The sequence below is a fragment of the Acomys russatus genome, chromosome 13 (genome assembly GCF_903995435.1).
Source record: "Acomys russatus chromosome 13, mAcoRus1.1, whole genome shotgun sequence".
Classification (NCBI taxonomy): domain Eukaryota; kingdom Metazoa; phylum Chordata; class Mammalia; order Rodentia; family Muridae; genus Acomys; species Acomys russatus.
Window position 1 is genome coordinate 51,138,694 of NC_067149.1, and position 22,378 is coordinate 51,161,071.

The 22,378-nt window shown below is 54.3% G+C and overlaps 2 protein-coding genes across 4 annotated transcripts; one reads left to right on the plus strand and one right to left on the minus strand.

The window, feature by feature from the left end:
• Positions 1–139: 139 nt before the first annotated feature.
• On the plus strand, positions 140–15,144 carry Iffo1 (intermediate filament family orphan 1). 3 transcript variants are annotated; one of them, XM_051155384.1, is made up of 9 exons: positions 145–972; positions 4,468–4,528; positions 4,645–4,740; positions 5,954–6,094; positions 7,215–7,372; positions 7,712–7,832; positions 8,076–8,168; positions 13,693–13,823; positions 15,032–15,134. In XM_051155384.1, exons 1-9 carry the CDS (start codon positions 188–190, stop codon positions 15,129–15,131), a joined length of 1,686 nt encoding a protein of 561 aa, XP_051011341.1. In that variant the 5' UTR covers positions 145–187; the 3' UTR covers positions 15,132–15,134. The 3 variants fall into 3 exon arrangements, with proteins under 3 accessions (XP_051011342.1, XP_051011341.1, XP_051011340.1); XM_051155383.1 differs by having other exon boundaries at positions 146–972; positions 8,073–8,168; positions 15,032–15,144; XM_051155385.1 differs by lacking the exons at positions 7,215–7,372; positions 7,712–7,832 and having other exon boundaries at positions 140–972.
• Positions 15,145–16,243: 1,099 nt separating this feature from the next.
• Gapdh (glyceraldehyde-3-phosphate dehydrogenase) lies at positions 16,244–20,011 on the minus strand. The gene is made up of 7 exons (XM_051155386.1): positions 19,912–20,011; positions 19,646–19,685; positions 17,626–17,832; positions 17,244–17,532; positions 16,898–17,128; positions 16,632–16,813; positions 16,244–16,517 (listed from the first exon to the last, which is right to left on the minus strand). Exons 2-7 carry the CDS (start codon positions 19,666–19,668, stop codon positions 16,448–16,450), a joined length of 1,002 nt encoding a protein of 333 aa, XP_051011343.1. The 5' UTR covers positions 19,669–19,685; positions 19,912–20,011; the 3' UTR covers positions 16,244–16,447.
• Positions 20,012–22,378: the final 2,367 nt, after the last annotated feature.

Sequence of the window (22,378 nt, forward strand, 5' to 3'; positions counted from 1 at the left end):
AGACCCCGGAAAGGTGCTGGGCAAAACCTAGTGAGGGCCTTTCATTGGCTTCCTCTGCTCCCGCCTCATGGCCTTTGCCCTTCTGCCGGGCCATCTGATTGGTTGCTGGTATCCCGCAGGCGCCTCATTGGCTCTTCTCGCCCTCCTCTTCTGCGCTGGTCTCCATCTCCCAGCAGAAGGCGCAGCCATGAATCCGTTATTTGGTCCCAACCTCTTCCTCCTCCAGCAGGAGCAGCAGGGCTTGGCCGGGCCGCTGGGGGACCCTCTGGGAGGTGACCATTTTGCCGGGGGAGGGGACCTGCCCCCGGCTCCACTTGCCTCAGCCGGCCCCTCCGCCTATTCGCCTCCCGGGCCTGGTCCGGCGCCCCCTGCAGCCATGGCTCTCCGCAATGACCTGGGCTCCAACATCAACGTGCTCAAGACCCTGAACCTCCGGTTTCGCTGCTTCCTAGCCAAGGTGCACGAGCTAGAGCGCCGGAATCGGCTGCTGGAGAAACAGCTGCAGCAGGCTCTGGAGGAGGGTAAGCAGGGCAGGCGGGGCCTGGCCCGCCGTGACCAGGCGGTACAGACCGGCTTCATCAGCCCGATCCGGCCCCTGGGGCTGCCCCTGAGCGCCCGGCCGTCCGCCGTGTGCCCCCCTTCAGCGCGGGTGCTGGGCTCTCCCGCCCGCTCGCCAGCCGGACCCCTCGCATCCTCTGCGACCTGCCACTCCTCATCCTCCGCCTCCGCCTCCACGTCCACCTCCACTGCCTTCTCCTCGTCGACCCGCTTCATGCCCGGCACTATCTGGTCCTTCTCACACGCCCGCCGCCTTGGACCGGGACTGGAACCCACGCTGGTGCAAGGGCCTGGCCTGTCGTGGGTACACCCTGACGGGGTGGGCGTCCAGATCGACACCATCACCCCTGAGATCCGTGCCCTGTACAACGTGCTGGCCAAAGTGAAACGGGAGCGGGACGAATACAAGCGAAGGTAGGGACAGGGTTCAAGACATGCCGCACACAGACAGAGCGGGGCAGGGGGTTCGTGCGGGGTACCCAGACCGGAGAGGTAAGGGGACAGAAGGGTAATGGAAGGGATTTGGACGCAGGGCCCCCCAGAATCCACAGACAGCTCTCAAATCAGACGAGTGACGAGATGCATTCTAGAACACTGGGAATTCATACTTCTCTCCTGGCATGACTCCCTGTCTTACGTAGTAGGCTTGCAGTGTTTGCATGACTCTGCTAACTGTGGGGTGTTGTGTGGTATGGAAGGGACACATAGCCCGAGAGAGCACTACTTCTGTGGGTCTTGATTGTCTGGCCAGTCCCAGACCTTAGGGCAATTTCAGAATATAAACTCCACACACATGAGGTAAAGGATGTGGCTTTACTTTTGGAGGTAAATTAAGTCAAATCGGGGGATAGACTACACCTGCCCAAGGTTTCCTTTAAGGCTTGCCCACACACAGAAGCCGGGTCTCAGCTTGGCTCCATACGAGAGACTCAAGGGCTCCAGAACCTTAAGGCGTTGCTTGGAACAGTCAAACAAACAGGAAAAGAGAGAAAGAAAAAGTACTCTTAGAACAAGGAGAAGAGGTGGTTGTCATAGGGCAGGTGGGGAGGAGAGAGCCAGCGTTAGGACCAAGTAAAAAAAGTTAGGAATGTGGGCACACCCTACAGTAATTGAGCAGCCGAGGGCCGGCCTAGAGTATTCTGTGGGTGAAGGTTTGGCTTTCTGAGAGGAGCCCTGCCCCCAGCAGGTTGGCACAGGAGTTAAGAGGAAAGGATGTGACATGGGTAGTGCTGGCTATATCCCTGGAGGATTCACTGGGCAGCTGGTAACCAGGAAACAGGACAGGCCCATAGGCAGAGCAGGTTCTCTGAAGGCTGACCAGGCTGCGTTGAGGAGGAAGTAGGTGGCAGTCAAGGGAAGGCCTAGGCTTGGGGACTCCTGTTTCCTATCTAATGTGACCCTTTTGAGGACAGGCTGGACAGTCTGTGCAGGCCGAGGTGGCAGGGATTGCTATCCGGTTAGGTGTGTGTGAAGACCAGCCGGAGACGGTGGGAACACACTGCTGGGTCTGCGGTGACCTTCAGGGATTGGCAACCTGTTAGCATTCCCCCAGGCTTTCTGAAGTTCAGCCCTCACACTGGGTTCTATGACTGTGGCCCGTGTTCTAATTGTCTTTGGGCGTTTAGTTACCCCAGCATGTAGGTACCGCCCAGAACCTGCCTGCACCTGCCTCTGCCCCTGTAGGGCTGCACACAATCAATGGAACACTGGCAGTTCTAGTGTTCTGCCATAATCACGGAACAGCTGCTCCTCTCCAAGGCGTCTTTTCAAACAGAGAGTATTTGTCCTTGGTGCAGCTGTCCAGGCCAGCAAAGAGTTACTCCTTGGGGACGGAGGATTAGCTCAGTGCTCTGCAGCATGCTGCTGCACAGAGGGCCCAGTGGGTACCTAGAATTGCAAGCTGTATGACACTGTTCCACCCCGGAGCCCCTGCCTTCCTACTGGGCTCATTATAGCTACACTGTGCTCCCCATCTTTAGCCTGGATGGCTCGGGGAGCTTGAGCACTAAACTAGGTAGGAGGAGCAAAGCGCCCCATTCCCCCACCCCCCGGTCCTGTTTTCAGCTCCTTTGCCTGTGTGACCTTTTCCTTGGGGCTCAGTGGCCCCTGCTATTTCTCTTCAACGCAAAGATAGGATTTATTTGCAGGAGAGGCTACTGGTAAATGCAGGATATACAAACATTGCCCAAATTCTACCCAAGTTATGGGAACCTTGCAAAAAAGAAAGAAAGAAAGAAAGAAAAAGGTGAGATTTGAATGGAGGCCATACCTCACCCATTTATGTGTCTGGGTGGAGAGTAAATAGAATCCTCATGTTGTCAGACTCTTTACCCTCTATAATCTATCTTGTTGGTCATCATCTGGCTTGGATTTATTGAGTTTATTATCAAGTAGGCCTTCTGGCCTTCCCTGATGCACCTTAGCCAGGGTTGTAACCTCTTGTCCGTCCTGGGTGTTTCCTCTAGAGGGTCACAGGATGCCACATCCCATAGCTGTAGGTGAAGGAACAAGGCCCAGCAAAGACAAAGGCCTCATCTAAGAAAGTATGCTGCTTGAGGCTATCAGAGCTGCCACAGCCAGAACAGAAGAAGAAGAAGCAGATCTGGGGGAGTGGAGGCTTGTCAGGGAAGGGGGTAGTGGGTGAGGGAGGCCAAGCGCTGGGCTGCCTGGTCAGCTGCTGGGTGGTGGCTAGGCTGCCTCCTCCCGCAGCCAGCAGGGAGGGGCAGCGGGGGGAGTTATTATTAGGAACACTGCAGTGCGGCTATGAGTGCAGAAGATGGGCGAGCAAAGAAACATGGAACCGGAGACAGTGCCAGGCAGGGGAGGGAAGGGGCACAAAGACCGTAGTCCTGACTGCGGAGGCTGGCCTCTGCTGCCCCCTTCCCACTGGTCTCATTTTGAACCTTCTCCTTCAGCGCCCTTGCCCGCCTTTCTGAGGCCAGAAGAAGCCTCTGCAGGATACAGCCGGAAGTGATGAGCTCATGCGCACAGGCTTTGAGTCTGGCTGCAGGTTCAGCCAACCTCTGGTTCTGAACCTACAGGGCCAAGCAGCACCCCTCCCTCCCATCTCTAAGACAGGACAGGATGTGCACCTAGCCCTGGGAAAGGCCCTACAGACCCTGCCCTAGGGCAGGTGTGTCTTCCAACCTCCTGGCGATCTTTGGTTTGACCTCGGGGGTGAGAGATGATGCTATCTGCTGCGTAGACGTGCTTTCTCACTCATGCTCTGATTCTCTTTCTCTTGGGTGTGATTACCCTGATGGCCACTTCTTTCACACCGTTGGGGGTGGGGGGGGCGGGGACATCACACCAGTGCTGTGACCTTCTTATAGCTCACTTCAAGGGGCTGGGTGGGGAAGGACTTTGTCCCCAACAAGGCTGCTGAGCAGCTCTTGATCTGGCCTATGTCCTGCAGATAATTTCACAGCTTTAAATGGTACCCAGGAGGCAGGGCAGCCCACTAACAAGCTCTGTTCTGTGCGGGCAGGAGCGGGAGACCGGATCTGTGCCACTGAAGGTGGGAGACTGGGTTGTTGCGGGGGACCTGGTGGACTGGTGAGGGAAGGGGGTGAGGGGAGGGGGTGAATCCAGCCAGACAGCTGGCGGAACTGGGCCCACGTGGGGATAGGTACCGCAGAGGGCCAAAGTGGTGGCAGCTGTTCTTAAATATAGTTCCTGGTACATGGTCCGGAGGTTCTGGGCAGGCAGTTGGCGAGCTCAGCCCTTGCCAGGAAGCGTGGAGCCACCCAACAACAGCTGCAGCTGCCCACTGGCTGGCTGCCCTTACATTCTTGTCCTAAATTCTCATCCAGGGAGCCTGCAGCCTGGGCCTACGAGGGAGGGATAGGAGAGTTGCGTGGCATCGGGGACTCTAGGCTGTGTTCTCTTCCCCTTCCCAATGTCTGTCAGGTGGGAAGAAGAGTACACAGTGCGGACACAGCTACAAGAGCGAGTGAACGAGCTCCAGGAGGTGAGGGTGGCCACCCCACTGGCCCTGCTCCCATGTAGCACCCCTGGGCCCGCTCCCTGTCCCTCCCCATACCTGTTCCCACATGGACATCCCGTCCCCTTCCCTCCTGGCTGTAGGAGGCGCAAGAGGCTAATGCTTGCCAAGAGGAACTCGCCATGGAGGTCGAGCAGCTGAAAGCTGAGCTGGTGGTCTTCAAGGGCCTCATGAGCAATGTGAGTCCAGCCTTCCCACTTGGCTCTCTCGGGGATCCTCAGGGGCTCTCTTGCCCCTGGCCCTTCAGTGTCCCATGTGCCACCCCTGCCCTCACCTTTCCACCCTCCCAGGGTCTTACTCTTGGCCACTGTCTTTATTGAGTAGACAGAGAAGCCGCTGCCCTGTCGTAGAGGCAGGGTGTGGGGCGTCGCCATGGCAGGAGGTTGGTAAGCCAAGCCGTCAGTGATTGCACAGCCCTGCGCTCTCTGGGGCTCACACCTGTAATCCCAGCACCCAGGGGTGGAGGGAGGATGATGGGAAAGATGATGAGGAGTTCAAGTCCAGCATCAACTATGTTCAAAAAATGTGCACAACTCTGGAGCCAGCTGCTGGGCTCATTCGTGAACCCTGCTGCTTGCTGGCTCCTTGGCCTTAAACCTGTCCCTTCCCCACCATATCTCCTCTCCACCTTCGCCTCATTTCTGGTATGGAAAAGAAACAGAAGGGCCATCTCAGGGTTGCCCTGAAGAGGATAATGGCCCTGGCTGGTGCTTTGTCCTCAACAGTTAGACAGCACGCGCACACGCGCACACACACACATTCACTCACACACACCTCTCTCTCTCTCTCTCTCTCATGTTTTGGAGACAGTTTCTCTGTATAACAAACTCTGGTTGTCCTGGAACTTGTTTTGTAGACCAGGATAGCCTCAAACTCTGCAATCCCCTGCCTCTGCTGGGATTAAAATTGTGTGCCACCACCACCCAGCTTTCATGCCCACTGGTGTCTTTCATCTCCAGGGACTTAAAAGCTGAGCCTGGTTGCACACACCTTTAATCTCATCAGTGGGGAAGGCAGAGGCAGGCGGATCTGTGAATTCGAGGCCAGCCTGGTCTACAAAGCGAGTCCAGGACAGAGGCTACACAGAGAAACCCTGTCTCGAAAAATAAAATAAAAAACTATTGTTGGTTCAAGGGAGGTCCCACTCGTCCCAGCCTAGGCCGAGTCCTCCCAAGTCTGTGCTGGCTGCGGTCTAGTCCCATGAGCCGCCCGGTAGATGTCACGGTGTGGCAGTATGGGGCCCTGCGAAAGGGGATGTTCATCTAGCAGGTCAGGGACTTTGCAGAGGAGGTGACAGCAGTGGATTGAAAGGATGAGGGTCTTGCTGAGGCTTTATCAGTCCCAGCCGGGCTCCTGGGGGTCTCCTCACTCTTCCCGGTGTTCCTGGCACAGAATCTGACGGAGCTGGACACCAAGATCCAGGAAAAGGCCATGAAGGTCGACATGGACATCTGCCGTCGCATTGACATCACCGCCAAGCTGTGTGACTTGGCTCAGCAGCGCAACTGTGAGGACATGATCCAGATGCTCCAGGTGAGAGGCCTGCTGTCCGCAGCTCCCAGGGCCTGTGCAGGGTGGAGAAGCTTCTCTCATGGCTGGCCTAGAGCTCAGGCCCTGCCGCCCGCCCCTTCATCCTGGCACACATCTTGTCCCCCTGGGACCCTCGGTGGGACTAGGCTGGGAGGCAAGGAACAGCCTGAGGAGAGAGGTTTCGGAAGCCATCTCTAACTCCATCTCCCCCTCCCCCCCTCCTCTGTCTGCCTCTCTCTCCTCTCTGTCCCTCTCATCTTTTCTCTTGGCTTTCTCCATAGAAGAAGCTGGTTAGTGTGGCCTCCACGCAGCTTATTGTCCTGGTCCCCATCTCTAAGCCACCCCACCCTCAGTTCTGAAGCACTGGGCTCTTCTCTTCAGCACAGATGTCTTCCCCCCCTTTTCTGGTTTCCTTGCTCTTCCTCTTTGATTTGTCTTCCTTTTCCTTCTCCCACTGGCCTTCCAGATCTGGATGTGATTCAAGCTGTCCGTACTAAACAGAGCCCTCTCGCCTTCCCCGCAGCCTAGAACTGCGTTCAGTTGAACATTTTCCCAAGAAAGACTTCAAAACCAAACCAAACCCCGTCCCCGCAGAGCCATTAAACACACTGTTTTCTTTTCCTAAAGATTTATTTTATGTGTATGGATATCTGCCTCCATATTGTCTGCGCACCACATGAGTGCCTAGTGCCTGAGAGTGCCAGAAGAGGGCATTGGATTCCCTTGGAACTGGAGTTTTGGAGGGCCCTGAGCCGCCATGTGGCTGCTGGGAATTGAACCTGGCTTCTCTGGAAGAGCATCCAGCACTCTTAACTTCTGAGCCACCTCTCCACCTCCCATTAAACACATCTTAGAGTGGTCACGCAAGCCATTTCTCTCCTTACCTTACTGCTCTGTTTTCTGTTTCTCCTTTATTCTTCGTCATCTGCAGTCCTGCCCTCTCTGTGTGTGTGTCTTCCCGCGTCTAAGTGACTCCCTGTTTCTGTTCCTGTCATGTAACTGTCTCTTCTCTGTCTGCCCCGCCCTTCCTGCTGGCCCCGCTCCACCCTGTAGTCTCCCTGCCCGCCCTCGCCTCATGCACCCGGCCTCGCCTCTGTAGTCTCTACACTTGTCTCCCATTAAGGTCCCGTCCATGGGGGGGCGGAAGCGGGAGCGCAAGGCTGCTGTGGAGGAGGACACCTCCCTGTCGGAGAGTGATGGGCCCCGCCAGCCTGAGGGTGACGAGGAGGAGACCACAGCCCTCAGCATCAACGAGGAGATGCAGCGCATGCTCAGCCAGCTGTGAGTCCTGCAGGTCCCTCCCAGCTGCCCTTACCAGATGCCAGATGTGCCCCAGACCCTCTACCTCCACCCCAGGCCTCTGAGGCCAGCCGCAGGTCCCTCCCAGCTGCCTTCATCAGATGCCAGATGTGCCCCCAGACCATTCCCCCCCAGGCCCCTGAGGCTAGCTGCCCTCACCAGATGCACCCTTGACACCCCCATCCCCCTGAGGCCAGCCCGCAGGTTCACCCCAGCTGACCTCACTAGTTGCACCCTAGTTCCTCCGAGGCCGGAGCTCCCATAGCGCCCTTTGCCCGCTCAGGCCCCAGCCCCCTTGACACATGGGCTCCCTGTCTCTAGGAGGGAGTATGATTTTGAGGACGACTGTGACAGCCTGACTTGGGAGGAGACTGAGGAGACCTTGCTACTTTGGGAGGATTTCTCAGGCTATGCCATGGCAGCCGCAGAGGCCCAGGGAGAGGTAACCTCCCGTCCTGGCCTTAGGCCCCTCAGGCTCTGCCTCTGTCCCCTGCCTCCCCTTCTCATGCTCTGTCCCCAGTGTGGCTTTCCTGTTGCCCTGGCTTCTCCGCATTTCTGTTTGCGTTCCTTCTCTCTCTTCCGGTCCCTCTAACCAGACTTTCTCTCTCTTCCCGCCTTGGCCCATGGAATGCCCCTGTCCTGACCCTCCCTGCTTGGTCGCCCCTCGCTTCCCTTTCCCCAGCAGCAGGAGGACAGTCTGGAGAAAGTCATTAAAGATACGGAGTCCCTGTTCAAAACGCGGGAGAAGGAGTACCAGGAGACCATTGACCAGATAGAGGTAAGGGTGTGGGCAGTGGGGGATGGCTTCCCAGCTCTGCTGCTGGCTTCCTCCTTGCCGGACCCCAATACCAGGAGCGTCCATCTGTTGACAGAAGGAGTGACTCCCCTCGGTTGTGGTAGTTCTTGCAGGTCCTTGAGACCTCAAGGTCTGGAGGCAGGTAGATGTAGGTTCAAATCTTGGCTCTGTTACTACTTGGAACAAGTCTTTTGTCTTCTTTTGTTTATCTCTTTTTATTTTATTTAGCGTGTATATATATATATACGCTCTATCTGCATGTACACCTGCAGGCCAGAAGAGGGCATCAGATCACATTATAGATGGCTATGAGCCACTATGTGGTTGCTGGGAATTGAACTTAGGACTTTTGGAAGAGCAGCCTGTGCTCTTAACCTCTGAGCCATCTCTCCAGCCTTCTTTTTATTTTATTTATTTTACGTGTGTGTGTGTGTGTGTGTGTGTGTGTGTGTGTGTGTGTGTGTGTGTGTGTGTGTGTGTTGGAGGGAGCATGTGCATGACATGGTATGTGTGTGGAGGTCAGAGGATAACTTGTGGGAGTGAGTTCTCTCCTTTTATCATGTGGGTACCAGGGATTGAATTTAGCTCTTTTGGGCTTTGTAGCTCACATGCCTTAACCTGCTGACCCTTTGATCTTTTCGTTTGTTTGTTTCTTCCTTTCTTTCTTTTGAGGCAGGCTTTCTTTGTAGTCCTGGCTGCCCTAGAATTTGCTGTATAGACCAGGCCGGCCTAGAATTCAGAGATCCAACTGCTTCTGCCTTGGCAGTGCTGGGATTAAAGGCATGCAACACCAGGCCTGGCTCCTTTTTTCCTTTTTTAGACATTTATTTATTTATTATTATGTATACAGTGCTCTGCCTGCATGTGCACCTGCAGGCCAGAAGAGGGCACCAGATCACATTATAGATGGTTGTGAGCCACCATATGGGTGCTGAGAATTGAACTCAGGACCTCTGGAAGAGCAGTCAGTGCTCTTAACCTCTGAGACAACTCTCCAGTCCCTCTCATTTTTTTTCTTTCTGTGTCTAAATATTTCATGGGTGCATGTCCTGGAGGCCATCGGTGACTATGAACCTGACCTGGGTGCTGGGAAACAAATCTGGATCCTCTGCAAGAGCAGAGAATATTCTTAAAGACTGAGCCGATTCTCAAAGCCCCAACACAGGGTTTTTCTATGAAGCCAGGCTGGCCTCAGTTTTGAGGCACTCCTCTTGCCTCAGCCTGCTGGGGTTCCAGATGTTTCCTACCATGCTAGCTAATTGTGGGCTTGTCTGTTTGTTTGTTTATTTTTACCCTTCTGTTTGCTTGTTTTTGTTTTTGTTTTTTGAGACAGGGTTTCTCTGTAGCCTTGGCTGTCCTGGACTCACTTTGTAGACCAGGCTGGCCTCGAACTCACAGTGATCAGCCTGCCTCTGCCTCCCGAGTGCTGGGATTAAAGGCGTGTGCAAGGTATGCGCCACCATGCCCAGCCCTCTTTACTTGTCAAATGGAGATGTATGTAATCTCTCCCAGCAGGCAGGGTTATTAAGACAATCAGACAGAGTGAGACATGTGCCACTTAGGACAGGATCCTGCATGTTGACATGCCCTAGCGTGCACCCCATATTACCGGACACACCCCAGTGCTGTGGCACTCAGAGGGACTCCTGTCACCTTGGCTCAGCCCTTGAGCTCCTGGAGGAGTCTCCCTTTTCATTTTTGAGCCTTAGGGAGTCCTTTATGAATGGTGATGGATGTGGATGTCCTGCTGGGCTGCAGGCAGGTCTGGGGGACTGCGGAAAGGAGGCCTCTGTCAGAGGACGGTTGGATGGGGCTGTGTAAAGTGGGCGTGTCTTGGACACTGATGTAGGAATGAGGCAGGAGACTGCCACCAGCCTCTCTGCAAGCCCTGTGGTATATTCTGTGCCCATGGGGCTCACTCTGCGTTTTGAGAAGAAACTTTGGAAGTTATTTACCTGTGCTTGCAGTGTCCCAGCACACGTCAAATGGCCATGCTACTGCCCCTTTCCTTCCTCCTCCTTGCCTTCCCTCCCTGGCTTGTGTCCACCTCTTTTTGATGGTAGACTTAAGGCTCAGTTTCTTCTATACCATCAGCCAGGTAGGGGGCTTAGAACAGTGATAGGGCCTGCCTCCCTTCTGTGGTTCGTCTTTAGACCACAAATGACTAACTGTATACAGGATCTGGTGAGACAGAAAAGAGCATCCTGGGCTGGGGCTGGACCTCAGTTGGCCTGCCTAATGTGCATAAAGCCCAGTACCACAGAAAAGTCGGTGTGGTGGTGGCTTACACCTTTAATCCCAGCACTTGGGAGGCAGAGGCAGGAGGATCTCTGTGAGTTCAAGGACAGAGCTGGTTCCAGGACAGCCAGGGCTACACAGAGAAACCTCATTTAAAAAACAAACAAACAAAAAAACAAAAAGAAAAAGAAAAGGCTGCTTCTAAGTTCTGTGCAGGAAGAATGACTTGAGGTAAAAGGCAAAGGACGCTCACTTGGTAGCTTTGGTAGCTCCTGGGGTCTGCCTGGGTGCTTTGGACCTCTATTTTTGTGACCTTTGATCTCAGGATTACTGAGATAGAGGTAAGCTAGCTGGGGGGGGGGGGTGGATTACACCTTTAATCCCAGCACTTGGGAGGCAGAGGCAGGCTAGCCTGGCCTACAAAATGAAGACAGGCAAGGCTGCACACAGAGAAACCCTGTCTCGAAGGGAAAAACAGAGATAGAGGTGGGTCAGCCCTAATACTGGCGGGCAGGCTAAGTGGTGGGTGGGGGTTTTTGTCCTTGGCCCTGACCCTTCCATCTCTCCCATCCACCTCTACCACTCTGATCTCCCACACTTAGTCTGGAAATTGGGAGGTGACTTGTTGAAGATGTCTTCTAGAATGTGAGTCTTCCCCTTCTGTGTGTAAGTTAGGCTGACAAGGACACTCGGAGAAGAGACTGCACTGCCTTATGCCCTGAGAGTCCGTTTTTGCTTCACTTCTGGCTCCTAGAATAATGGGTTCTACCCTCGTCTCCTGCAGTCTTCCTGAGGAAGAAGTGTGTGTGTGTGTCTGTGTGTGTTTGTGTGTGTGTATGTGTGTGTGTGTCTGTGTGTGTGTGTGTATGTGTGTGTCTGTGTGTGTGTGTTTGTGTGTCTGTGTGTGTATGTGTGTGTCTCTGTGTGAGTGTTTGTGTGTGTTTGTGTGTCTGTGTGTGTATGTGTCTCTGTGTGTGTGTGTATGTGTGTGTATGTGTATGTGTGTGTTGTGTGTGTCTGTGTATGTGTCTGTGTGTATGTGTGTGTATGTGTATGTGTGTTTGTCTGTGTGTGTCTGTGTATGTGTGTGTCTGTGTGTATGTGTGTGTGTCTGTGTGTATGTGTGTGTGTGTAGGTGGCAGCTGACCTCTGAGATGCAGGATCATAGTTTTCTCACTGGTGGCACAGTCTGTTGTGGGAACAAGCGCACCCTTCAAGCCATCTCCAGGATGGCTTACAGCCCAGCTGTCCACCCAATGCCCCAGATTGCCACTGTCCTGGCTGCCCTCTTTGTCTGCCCCTGGGTTCATTTCCTCCCCTCTGCCCATTCCCACCCTCTGTCCAGGTCACATTTGTTGCGGGTGGCTTCCTTGCTGCCTCTTCTCATGCTTTGCGGCCAGTCTTCTGGCTTCACTCTGCTCTCAGGCAGCCAAGCACATCGCCCCACAGCAGCTTGATTCTCCCCGGCTGGCCCCTGGCCTTTGTACCCAAAACAAAGAGAGGCAGCAGATTGTCTTTGCCCTACATACTTTCCCCCTCAGCCTACTTTCTCTGCCTCCAAACCTAGCTGCAGAGACAGCTCTGGGAGAGGACGTTTCTTGATGTCGAGGACCCCCCCCCCATTTCTTTCATGTGAAGCTTCTGAAATCAGGGTACATCTTGTAATCACTCAGTTTGGAAGTCTCTCTTATGTGGGGGAATGGGTTGAGGGAGAAAACAAAGTGAAATGAAACGCTATAAACAGCTAGCTGGGCTTCCGCCATTACAGTGAGTCTTTGGAATACTCCATGGTGAATTAGCTCCTGTTGAGGGAGGGCTCCGTGGCAGAGATGGAGAGGTGAGCTGGACCCTGGCTGCCCTTGAAGCAACGGTTCTTATGACCCGGTGACTTCCCAACCATAAAACTCTTTGGTTGCTAATTGGGATGTAAATGTCTGATATGCGAAGGGGTCGAGGCCACTGCTTAAGGCGCTGTGTTCACAAGTCAGTGGGGGAGGCCTGTGCACTATACAGAACCAAGGTGAGCTGAGCCAGAGAAACCTGGGTAAGAGGCATCCCATAGTCTGCTTCTGCTCATGCCAGTAAAGTCCACTCTGTCCTGCCCACATTGCCACCCCCCCCACCCCCCCATACTCTCTGTCTTTCTCTTTGGGGAGCCCTAGGAACTGAAGCTCTCTTCACAGAGCTACATCTGCAGACTTTTTTTTTAATGAGACAGAGTCTCTCATAGCCAATTTAGCCTCAAACTTGCCATAGACCAGACTGACCCTCAACTTCTGATCTGATCTGACCTATACCTGCACCTCCCTAGTGCTAGAATGACAGACATGTTACAGGCCCAGCTTCTGTGGTGCCGGGGGTCAAACATGGTTCTGTTGCATGCCAGGCAAGCATCTTACAATTCCAAGTCTGCTGTTGTTGTGATGATGATGATGATGATAGTGTGTGTGTGTGTGTGTGTGTGTCCACATGCCGTGGTGTATGTGTGGAGGTCAGAGAACAGTTTGGAATTGGGTCTCCTACCATGTGGGTCCCTGGTATAAAATTCAGATTGCCAGACATGTGCGGTGGTGCGTTATTCACCGAGCCATTTGGCGAGTCCTCTCCCCCGCCCCCTTTGAGACCTGATTTTACTATTTAGATTTTAGGTTTATATCAAACTGGCCTTGACTTCTTGATCTTCCTGCCTCACCTCCTGAGTGTCTAAGGGCATGCTCACACTACCATGCTTTTATTGGTCTCTTAAAAAGAACTCCTGTAGCCAGGCATGGTGGCGCATGCCTATAATCCCAGCACTCAGGAGGCAGAGGCAGGCGGGTCTGTGTGAGTTCAAGGCCAGCCTGGTCTACAAGGTGAGTCCAGGACAGCCAAGGCCACAGAAAGAAACCCTGTCTCAACAAAACGAAATGAAACAAAACCAAACCTCAGGCATCCCACTGATTCTTGGGTGGCAGGAGGGGTAGAGATTCCCAGGAAAGGGCTGAGTGTGGAGAGCTGTCCTGAGCCCTCGCAGAATGAGGGCCAATTACTGCCCCCCCCCCCCCCTCCCACCCTCCCCCGCACCCATATCCTAGGGAAGACAGGCAGTTGTAGTGTACTTGATGTGTTCTGCCTCCTGTTTGGTTTCTTTTGAAGTCCAAGCTTTTAACTATGGCCGCTTGGCTCCCAGGGGCCTGGCTGGTGCTCTGATACCTGCATGCCTCCCTGCCTGCCTGCCCTGGCTTTGCTAACCTTGGGCACCTTCTTCCCTGACCCCACCTTGCTGCAGCTGGAGCTGGCCACAGCCAAGAATGACATGAACCGACACCTGCATGAGTATATGGAAATGTGCAGCATGAAGCGGGGCCTGGACGTGCAGATGGAGACCTGCCGCCGCCTCATCACACAGTCAGGAGACCGGTAAGGGCTTGCCCTGAATAGGCCCGCGTCACTCTTCCGAGGAAGAAAGGTGCAACAGGGCCCTGCTGGCCTGTGGGCAGTGAGTGACCAGGTCACACCTGTTTTATGTGAAGCTGTCCTTGGAGGCACCTGGAGGTGTGGCCCAGACTGAGAGCTTCCTTTCCCTCCCTTGGCTACCAGATGAAACTTGCCAGGCTCTGAGTGTCTGACAGCCTAAGCCTGGTAGGGAACGAAGAGATACAGAGCCACGTTTTTATCCTAGTCAGAATCATAATCTATGCGTTTGACTGTGTGTAAGAGTAAATTTGCAGTTTGGGAATATAGCTCAGTGGTTAGAGTAGTTGTCTAGCCTGTGTGAGGCCCTATGTATGTATGTATGTATGTATACACACACACACACACACACACACACACACACACACACACACACACACACACACACACACACACATTGATTAAAAACCAAACCTGTAACCCAGGCAGAGCGTACATGTCTGTAATCTAGTACTTGGAAGGTGGGAGGTGTGTCTTGAGTTTTAGGCTGTCCTGGACTACAGCAGCAAAACCTTGTCTCAAACAAAACAAACAGCAACAACAAACAAAATCCAAGGACCTACAGAAGCCAGGTGTGGTAGTGCACGTCCTGTCATTCAAGCGCATAGGAGCAACAGGCAGGGGACCAGCCTCACCTCTGTATAGAGTTCCAGGCAAGCCAGGAATGCCTGCCGACCCAGTCTCAAAGGAAAGGAAAACCCCACCCAAGCCCTCATGTTACATTAAGTTGGGTGTAGTGTGCATGCTTCTTGGGTTTAGTGGCTTTTGCTTGTCACCCCAGCTACTTTGGAGCCGAGAGGATTGCTTGTACCCAGGAGGTTGGGGTCAGCCTTGGCAACATAGTGAGACAGCCCTCACCCTCCATACATACCAGGTTATACCTGGACCAGAAGCCAGGGCCCTAATCAGTACATGCAGGCCCAGGGAGCATCTCCATGCTGTGACTTCAGACTTGTTTCATCTCTCGGCCTCTCAGAGCCTCCAAGATAGGAGGGGGACATTCGCCATCAAGTTCAATATAGAAGTCTTTCTTCCCTCCCCACTTCCTGCCTGGAACCCCCCTTTACCCCACAAGATAGGCTATGAGACTGAAGGCATGCTAGCCTCACCAGCTTCCTGCTTGCCCCAAGGTGACATCTGGTGTTTTTTTCTAGAAAGTCTCCTGCTTTCACTGCGGTCCCGCTTAGCGACCCGCCGCCACGCGAAACTGAGGACTCCGATCGAGATGTCTCATCTGATAGCTCCATGAGATAGGGACCAGTGCCTGGTTCCCCAAAACTCACTGAGGTGCAGGTCTGCAGAGTGTCTTTTGGGCCACTGCATGAAGCCTGGCCCTGGGGCTTTGTCCTCCCTAGGGTTCTGGGGTGTCTGGCTTGGCCCCACCCTTCCTGGAGAACCCCCACCACACTGGGGACACCTGCCTTTCCATTCGCTCCTTCTCCATCTTTGAAATGCTGCCGGAACACTTGGGATCCTCCCTTCCCCATTTTGTTAAGGAATGCGATTATGGGACCTGCCTATATTCCTTGGGTGTCTTGGAGTTTGGTACTGGTGCTAACTGGCCCAGGCACTGGTGTGAAGCTGATTCAACTGGGGTTTGTGCATCATGTACTAGGGCTTTGCTCCCTAGAAAGGCCTCAGGGAGGCAAGGTGCCAGGCTTTCTGTCCAAGTGCTCACAGCCGTGCAGCCCCCTCCTTTGGGAAGTCTGCACAAAGGGGACTCTATGACCTCTGAGAGGAAGAGGCGAAGCTGCCACCTCCAGGGCGGATCAGCTGAGAGGACGAATGCCTCCAATGGCTTTTGCAAAATCAACAGGTTAAGGTGTCTTAACCTAGGGAGAAGTCAGAATCTCAGGAGACTATGCAGGGCTGATGTTTGAATGGAATCTTTAAAAGTAATGAAAATGGATATTTATCAAGCAATTTTGAGTCACTGTTTTAAGCATTCTGCAGATATCTTCATCGCTGACAAACACGGTAAGGTACCAGTTACAAGTCACTGCCCCAGAACCAAAGCACCTACAAAGGCCCACACCTGGGGGGCTGCACAGGGCATTGCCTGTCCTGGAGGCCTGGGTACAATTACTCTTTGTTTGCAGATAAAGGCCACATAGAGCTTTCTCAAACTCAGCACTGTCCAACCCCTCAGGTTATCAGAGACATGACTAGAACGCGGCCCTGGACTCTAGAGACAATAAAGATACATGCACAAAAGGGTGGAGGTGGAGCCTTCTTAATCTCTAGAGCTTCCCTCCAGACTGCCACAAAGGAAGCTGCCTGAGCTTCCTCCTGAGGCCAGCCTAGCCTACAAAGACAGCCAAAGCTACACAGGGAAGCCTTGTCTCAAAAATGAACAAAACACAAAGGTAGGTGCAGTGAACTTTATTGATGGTATTCAAGAGAGTAGGGCTCCCTGGGCCCCTCCCATTATTCTGGGGTCTAGGATGGAGACTGTGAGGGGAAGATTCTCAGTGTCAGGGGCAGAGTTGGAACAGGGACTCCTCAGCAGCCGAGGGCCTCTCTCTCGCTCTCGTGTCCTTGCTGGGGTGGGGGGTGGGCTCCAGGGCTTCTTACTCCTTGGAGGCCATGTAGGCCATGAGGTCCACCACCCTGTTGCTGTAGCCAAATTCATTGTCATACCTAGAATACATTGAGGACTGTTAGTAAAGGCTTTTTTTCTGAGCTAGCCCACCAGGGGGCACCATACCCCAAGTTACTTTAAAAAGCTTGCCGCCCACCCCTCTACTCACATACCAAGAAATGAGCTTTACAAAGTTGTCATTGAGGGCAATGCCAGCCCCAGCATCAAAGGTGGAAGAGTGGGAGTCGCTGTTGAAGTCGCAGGAGACAACCTGGTCCTCAGTGTAGCCCAGGATACCCTTCAGTGGGCCCTCGGATGCCTGCTTTACCACCTTTTTGATGTCTTCATACTTGGCCTGGTAAAGGCAGAATTCAAGACGATTAGGCTCCAAGCTTACCATTATGCTGGAGATGACTCTACCTAGCCACCCCAGACGTACGGGTTTCTCCAGTCGGCATGTCAGATCCACGACGGACACGTTGGGCGTGGGAACACGGAAGGCCATGCCAGTAAGCTTCCCGTTGAGCTCTGGGATGACCTTGCCCACAGCCTTGGCAGCACCAGTGGATGCAGGGATGATGTTCTGGGCAGCCCCACGGCCATCACGCCACAGCTTTCCAGAGGGGCCATCCACAGTCTTCTGGGTGGCAGTGATGGCATGGACTGTGGTCTGGAAAACATGGAGGCACTAAGTGAAGGGCACCCACCCCCCCCCAACCCAAAGAGGATCCATTCATGGCAGGCTAAGAAATACTGTGAGCTGTCCCTGTCCCCAGTCTACATACCATGAGTCCTTCCACAATGCCAAAGTTGTCATGGATGACCTTGGCCAGGGGCGCTAAGCAGTTGGTGGTGCAGGAAGCGTTGCTGACAATTTTGAGTGAGCTGTCATACTTCTCCTGGTTCACGCCCATCACAAACATGGGGGCATCGGCAGAAGGGGCGGAGATGATGACCCTTTTGGCTCCACCCTTCAAGTGGGCCCCGGCCTTCTCCATGGTGGTGAAGACACCAGTGGACTCCACAACATACTCGGCACCAGCATCAGCCCATTTGATGTTAGCGGGATCTCGCCTACAGATGGGGAACAGGACAAAGTTCATGACGGGAGAGCCATCACATACTAAGCTATCTCCTCAAACCATCCTGTCTACCTCCCACACATACTCCTGGAAGATGGTGATGGCCTTCCCGTTGATGACAAGCTTCCCGTTCTCAGCCTTGACCGTGCCGCAGAACTTGCCGTGGGTAGAGTCATACTGGAACATGTAGACCATGTAGTTGAGGTCAATGAAGGGGTCATTGATGGCAACAATATCCACTTTGCCAGACGTGAAGGCAGCCCTGGTAACCAGGCGCCCAATACGGCCAAATCTGAGGGAAAAAAGAAAGGTTGAGTTAGGACCAGAGAATTCATAGGCCTGTAGTGAGCACTGGGCCAACCTATGCTCTGCAGAAGGCAGAACGCAACTGTCCCATAGGTGTGGAGAACCTGCACTAGCACACGTCACAAGGGTAATTTATGGAGACTCAGCACAGTATTAGAATGTAAGCCTTGTTCAGAATTTCCTTTGATAAAACTGGCTAAATGCTTAGACACAGAACTCAAATACAGGCCACCCCCACACCTCCAGAAAGTCCCAAGAGGTGTAATTTTATCTGCCTTGAGCAACCCCCGCTACCAGGGCTATTACACCCCAGCCATCCGGCGAAGGTCCCTCTACTGTCCTAAAAGATGACCAGGCTCCAAGCCTTGCCCAGCCCCTTACCACCTCCCCCATTTCAAGTCTCTGAAGAAGTGTGCCCAGCGTGGGCACTGGCTCGGCATGTGGCACTCATCACCCGCACCACCCATGCCCTGGAAGCTTGTTTCAGCCTGGCTGGGCTTCAGGCTACACCGCTCCCCCCTCCACAGGTCAAACTTGTGCACTCAGCATCACCAAGCTCAAAGGGCAAAGGTTAAAGGCCAGAAGGACAGGGCTAACCCACCTGCTTCCTACAAGTCCCTCCTACTAAAAAGAGAGGCAGAGAAAGCAGTGGGTTTCCCAAGCCCTAATCCTAGGGCTGATTTGCGAAGCACCTGTCTCTCCTAGCTGAAAAGCAGAGTGGGAGCAACAGATGTTTCTAGGGGCGAGCCCAGCTCAGACCCCAGATACAGAAAGGTCAGACAGCTAAATTTAACCGCAGATTAGGGTGGAGTGGGGTAGATCTGGTTTCTAGAGGGAATGGGAAGATGGGCAGGAGCCTGAGGCTCAGGGACACCCAATCCTCTTAGTGACCTTTACAGCCTTGGCCTATAGGGTTTGGTCAGTGTTGAGTGAAGGGGCTGCTACCACAGGAGCCATTTCGCGGTGGAAATTTTCTTTTTCAGAACCACCATGACTCAGCTTCTCGCGCCCCCCCCCCACCACTTGGCACTACGCCATTGCTACCACACCTCTGGAGCCGGGAGGGGGACAAGTGGATCTCTGTCAAGTCCACTTCGATTCTCAGAAAATAATCTAGAAAATGCATCATGGCTGAGGAGAACGAGGCTGCTCTAAGGTTAATAATATGAGACGGCTCGTTAGGGAGAACTCTCTTGAGAGCACGGAAGCCTTGCATCACCTGGCTTACAGGATAGAGGCTCCACCCGGCTGAGGGGGGAGTGGGAAGGTTAGTCACAAGCTAGGGAGGAGGAAGGCTAAAGCTTTCCTAACGGTGGTTCATTCATTTCCTTCCCGATTGCAACATGGCGGCGGCCAGTTACCTAAGGGAAGTCCTTGGGAGATGATGCGCAAAGGCATGCACCTCACATCCCCGGTGCCACCGACCTAGAGGAAGGGGACGGTGGGGGAGGGGCTCCCTTCTGGCACGTGACTCCTCAGGGCGCGAAAGTAAAGAAAGAAGCCCCAGCCAGGGGATTAGGGGAATGGATCCTGAGCGGGCGCGCGGGGGTTGGTCCTCCTATTAGTGAAAACACCGGGCGGTGGTTCATCCCCCGCCAAGGACGGAGTTAGATGAGGCGCAACAGCTGGGGGCCGCTAGCGCGAGGCCGGAGCCTTCGCCAGGTCCGAGTGCTGACCTTGAGGTCTCCTTGGGTGTTTGGGCCACCCCATCCATCTCCCCACCCTACTGCAAAGCTCCGGAGCCAGCCAGACCTGCATACGCAACGGAGCGGGGCCCGGAGCCCCACCCTAGAACTCACCCGTTTACTCCGACCTTCACCATCGTGTCAAGGGACGAGGCTGCGGGAGAAGAAAGTGAGATCAGCGTGGCCCGAAGCGCCCCATCCCCCCCTCGCCGCCTCCATTCCCGCCGCGCGCCCCATCACGTCGTCCGCCAGCCCCTGCAATGCGGAGCCCCGGCTCGGAGCGGATCTTGCAACAGCGCCCCTAGACCCCGCCAGCGCGCTGCCCCTTCTCAACTTCCGTCCGCCCCTGGCCTCCTGCGGCCCACTCAGCGTTTTTTCACCTGGCACTGCACGAAAAGATGCGGCTGTCTCTGGAACAGGGAGGGGCAGAGAGCACCAGGGAGGGCTGCAGTCTGTATTTATAGGAACCAGGTTGCGGGGGGGTGGGGGAGCTGATGACGCGAGCCCCGCCTCCCGCCCTGCTCATCCAGTCCCAGCTCAAGGGCGCGGAGGCCTGAGCTACGTGCACCCGTAAAGCCGCGAGTAGCTGGGCCTCTCTCGGGTTTTTTTTTTTTTTCCTCGTTGCCCTCCCCCTCTCTTTGGACCCGCCTCGTTTTTGAAATGTGCACGCACCAAACGTGTGGGCTCCGGACTGAGAGGGGGGAGGGGAGCTGAGATTGGCCCGCTGGGGAGGTGACCCGGAGATGATTCCGAGGGTAGGACTCGGGGAACAGACTATGGACTTAAGGACGAGGGCCTGGTGTGCACCAAGGACATCCAGGGCCCAGAGACCTGAAAGTTGCTTCTCGAATAAAATGGGAGGACCTTGGGAGCTGCAAGAACAGAAATGGAGAAGTGTGGGTCTGCCCACGGCTGCACTATCGACCCTCGCCTTTTTATTGAAAGGGCTGTGGAAAAGTCGAGGATCTTCTCCTCGTTGTTCTTCGGTAGTGACACAAGCCCAAAAAAAAAAAAAAAGCAGACGGTCCTAGATGTGTGTTGGGGGGCGCTTTGCCTCCTCCCTTCACAGCCTCATTTTCCCCTCTCCCTTACTCCTGGCTTTCCGGAGTCCTGGCTGTAGGGGAAAGGAGGAGGCCTGAGGGGATGATTCCTACGCCATAGATCAGATCGGGATGCCCTGCAGCCCGGAGAACGGAAAATTGAGACTTAACACTTCCCTGTGTCCACCAGCTGAGGCCTCTGCTGGGGCCCCTGGCTAAGGACACCATCCCCGTAGAGAGCTGGCTTGGAGGAGGCCCAGATCTCCTATAGTATCCCTCCTTGGAACCGGAAGGTAGTACCGCCCAGGCTAGGAGACACTGCCCCCTTTCACCTACTGCAGCCTCAGGGTAGAGAGCTGGACGTGAGGGCGGAAGTCCCTCCCTGTCCTGGGACGTGCCGACTGGCCTTGCGGCCAGGGACGCTCCTTCCCTGGCTGCCCACGAGGATTCTGCGTGAGACCAGAAAGGGGGAAAGGTGGAAGGGGAGGTATTGTGCACTGAGCCAAAACAGCCTCTTCTCACAAGTGAGGAGAAAAGGCTTTCTTTATTCCAAAGGGTAGGGAGGTTGGAAAGGGTGGTTTCTGAGCACTTGCAAGGGTTTGGGAGCACATGGGCAGAAGGATGGATCCTTTGGGCCTCTCTGCTAGGCCAGTGCAACCTGACACCAGCTCCCTGCTGAAGTGCCTATTGCTAAGTTTAGCTGGCCTGGTGATAACCTTTGCTTAAAAGGCAGGGAGAGCACTGGGCTGTACCCCAAATCCAGTCCTGGCTCCTTGCCCTTTGGGGATTGCCCTACCTCCTTGGGGCCTCAGAGCCAAGGCTGGGTGAGACTGACAGCTGTGTGGCCCCGTGCCCAGGCTTTCCATGAGTGGGGAACAGGCCAAGTGGACAGGATGGAGAGGGGAAGAGTGGTCCCAGTGTGGTGCTGGGGAGCAGAGGCATCTCAGACTCAGCTCTGACCCTTTTCTGCCTTCCTCCCTACAGAAGCTCCAACCACAGCATTAACCCTTTAACCACAGAAAGGTCTCCAGTCCCTCTGTGTGTTTCTGAGGTGCATCTTCCCTTTTGCCTCACGCCTATCATCTGCCATTACTGTTCCCCACCACACATATAAGAGGTAGGGAGCATTTCAGAGACTGTTGTCATGACAGCAGAAACAGCAGCGGGCTGCCGGTTCCAAGTGACTCAGCAGACAGCATGGCTTGCAGCTGAGCATCTGGATCTCCCACAGACCCCTTCACACAGCTAAGTCAGGACTGACTCTTTGGGAGATGGATCTTGTCTCCTATGGAGCTGAGGGGGGCTCATGGTCTCTGCCTTCAGGCAGGCTGAGCCATTTGCTCGTCTTCTGGGATGAGATAGGGCACACGGAGGAAATAAACCCTAGGTCTAGAGCAGTGTTTCTCAAGTTGCACACCCCTGACATGGTGTATTGTGGGGTGCACTAAGCATGGAGAATCCCATCCTCCAAGGCCTTCACTGACTGGGTGCCTGCAGCAGCTCCCTGCCCCACAAGGCTATGATGTCTCTAGGTATTGTCAGATCTACCCCAGACTGAGTAAGTATGTGAACCTAGAAACCAAAGAATTCTCCACAGTGACATCTCACCAGTTGTGCCAAGATGAAGCAATGAGGGTACAGCCCCAGGATGCTCAGGCTTCTCTCTGGATTGATAACCCTTTATCTGCTGCCTGAATCTGGGCTAATATGAAAGATGAAAAAGAGCAGCATAGGGGTGTGGGAAAGACTGTAAGCTTTGTCACAGGCAAAAGCAGTCTTGGCGGGCTTTACCCTTGGACACTTCATG

Bases quoted from the DNA above. Each gene is read 5' to 3' on its own strand.
- Gapdh (XM_051155386.1), bottom strand. From the start codon at position 19,668: ATGGTGAAGGTCGGAGTAAACGG. The intron at 17,833-19,645 runs GTGAGTTCTAGG...TTTTTCCCTCAG, and splicing joins GTGAAGGTCGGAGTAAACGG to ATTTGGCCGTATTGGGCGCC. The intron at 17,533-17,625 runs GTATGTGTGGGA...CCCCATCTGTAG, and splicing joins GCCATCACCATCTTCCAGGA to GCGAGATCCCGCTAACATCA.
- Iffo1 (XM_051155383.1), top strand. From the start codon at position 188: ATGAATCCGTTATTTGGTCCCAACCTCTTCCTCCTCCAGCAGGAGCAG. The intron at 4,741-5,953 runs GTGAGTCCAGCC...TTCCTGGCACAG, and splicing joins TCAAGGGCCTCATGAGCAAT to AATCTGACGGAGCTGGACAC. The intron at 7,833-8,072 runs GTAACCTCCCGT...CCCTTTCCCCAG, and splicing joins CCGCAGAGGCCCAGGGAGAG to CAGCAGGAGGACAGTCTGGA.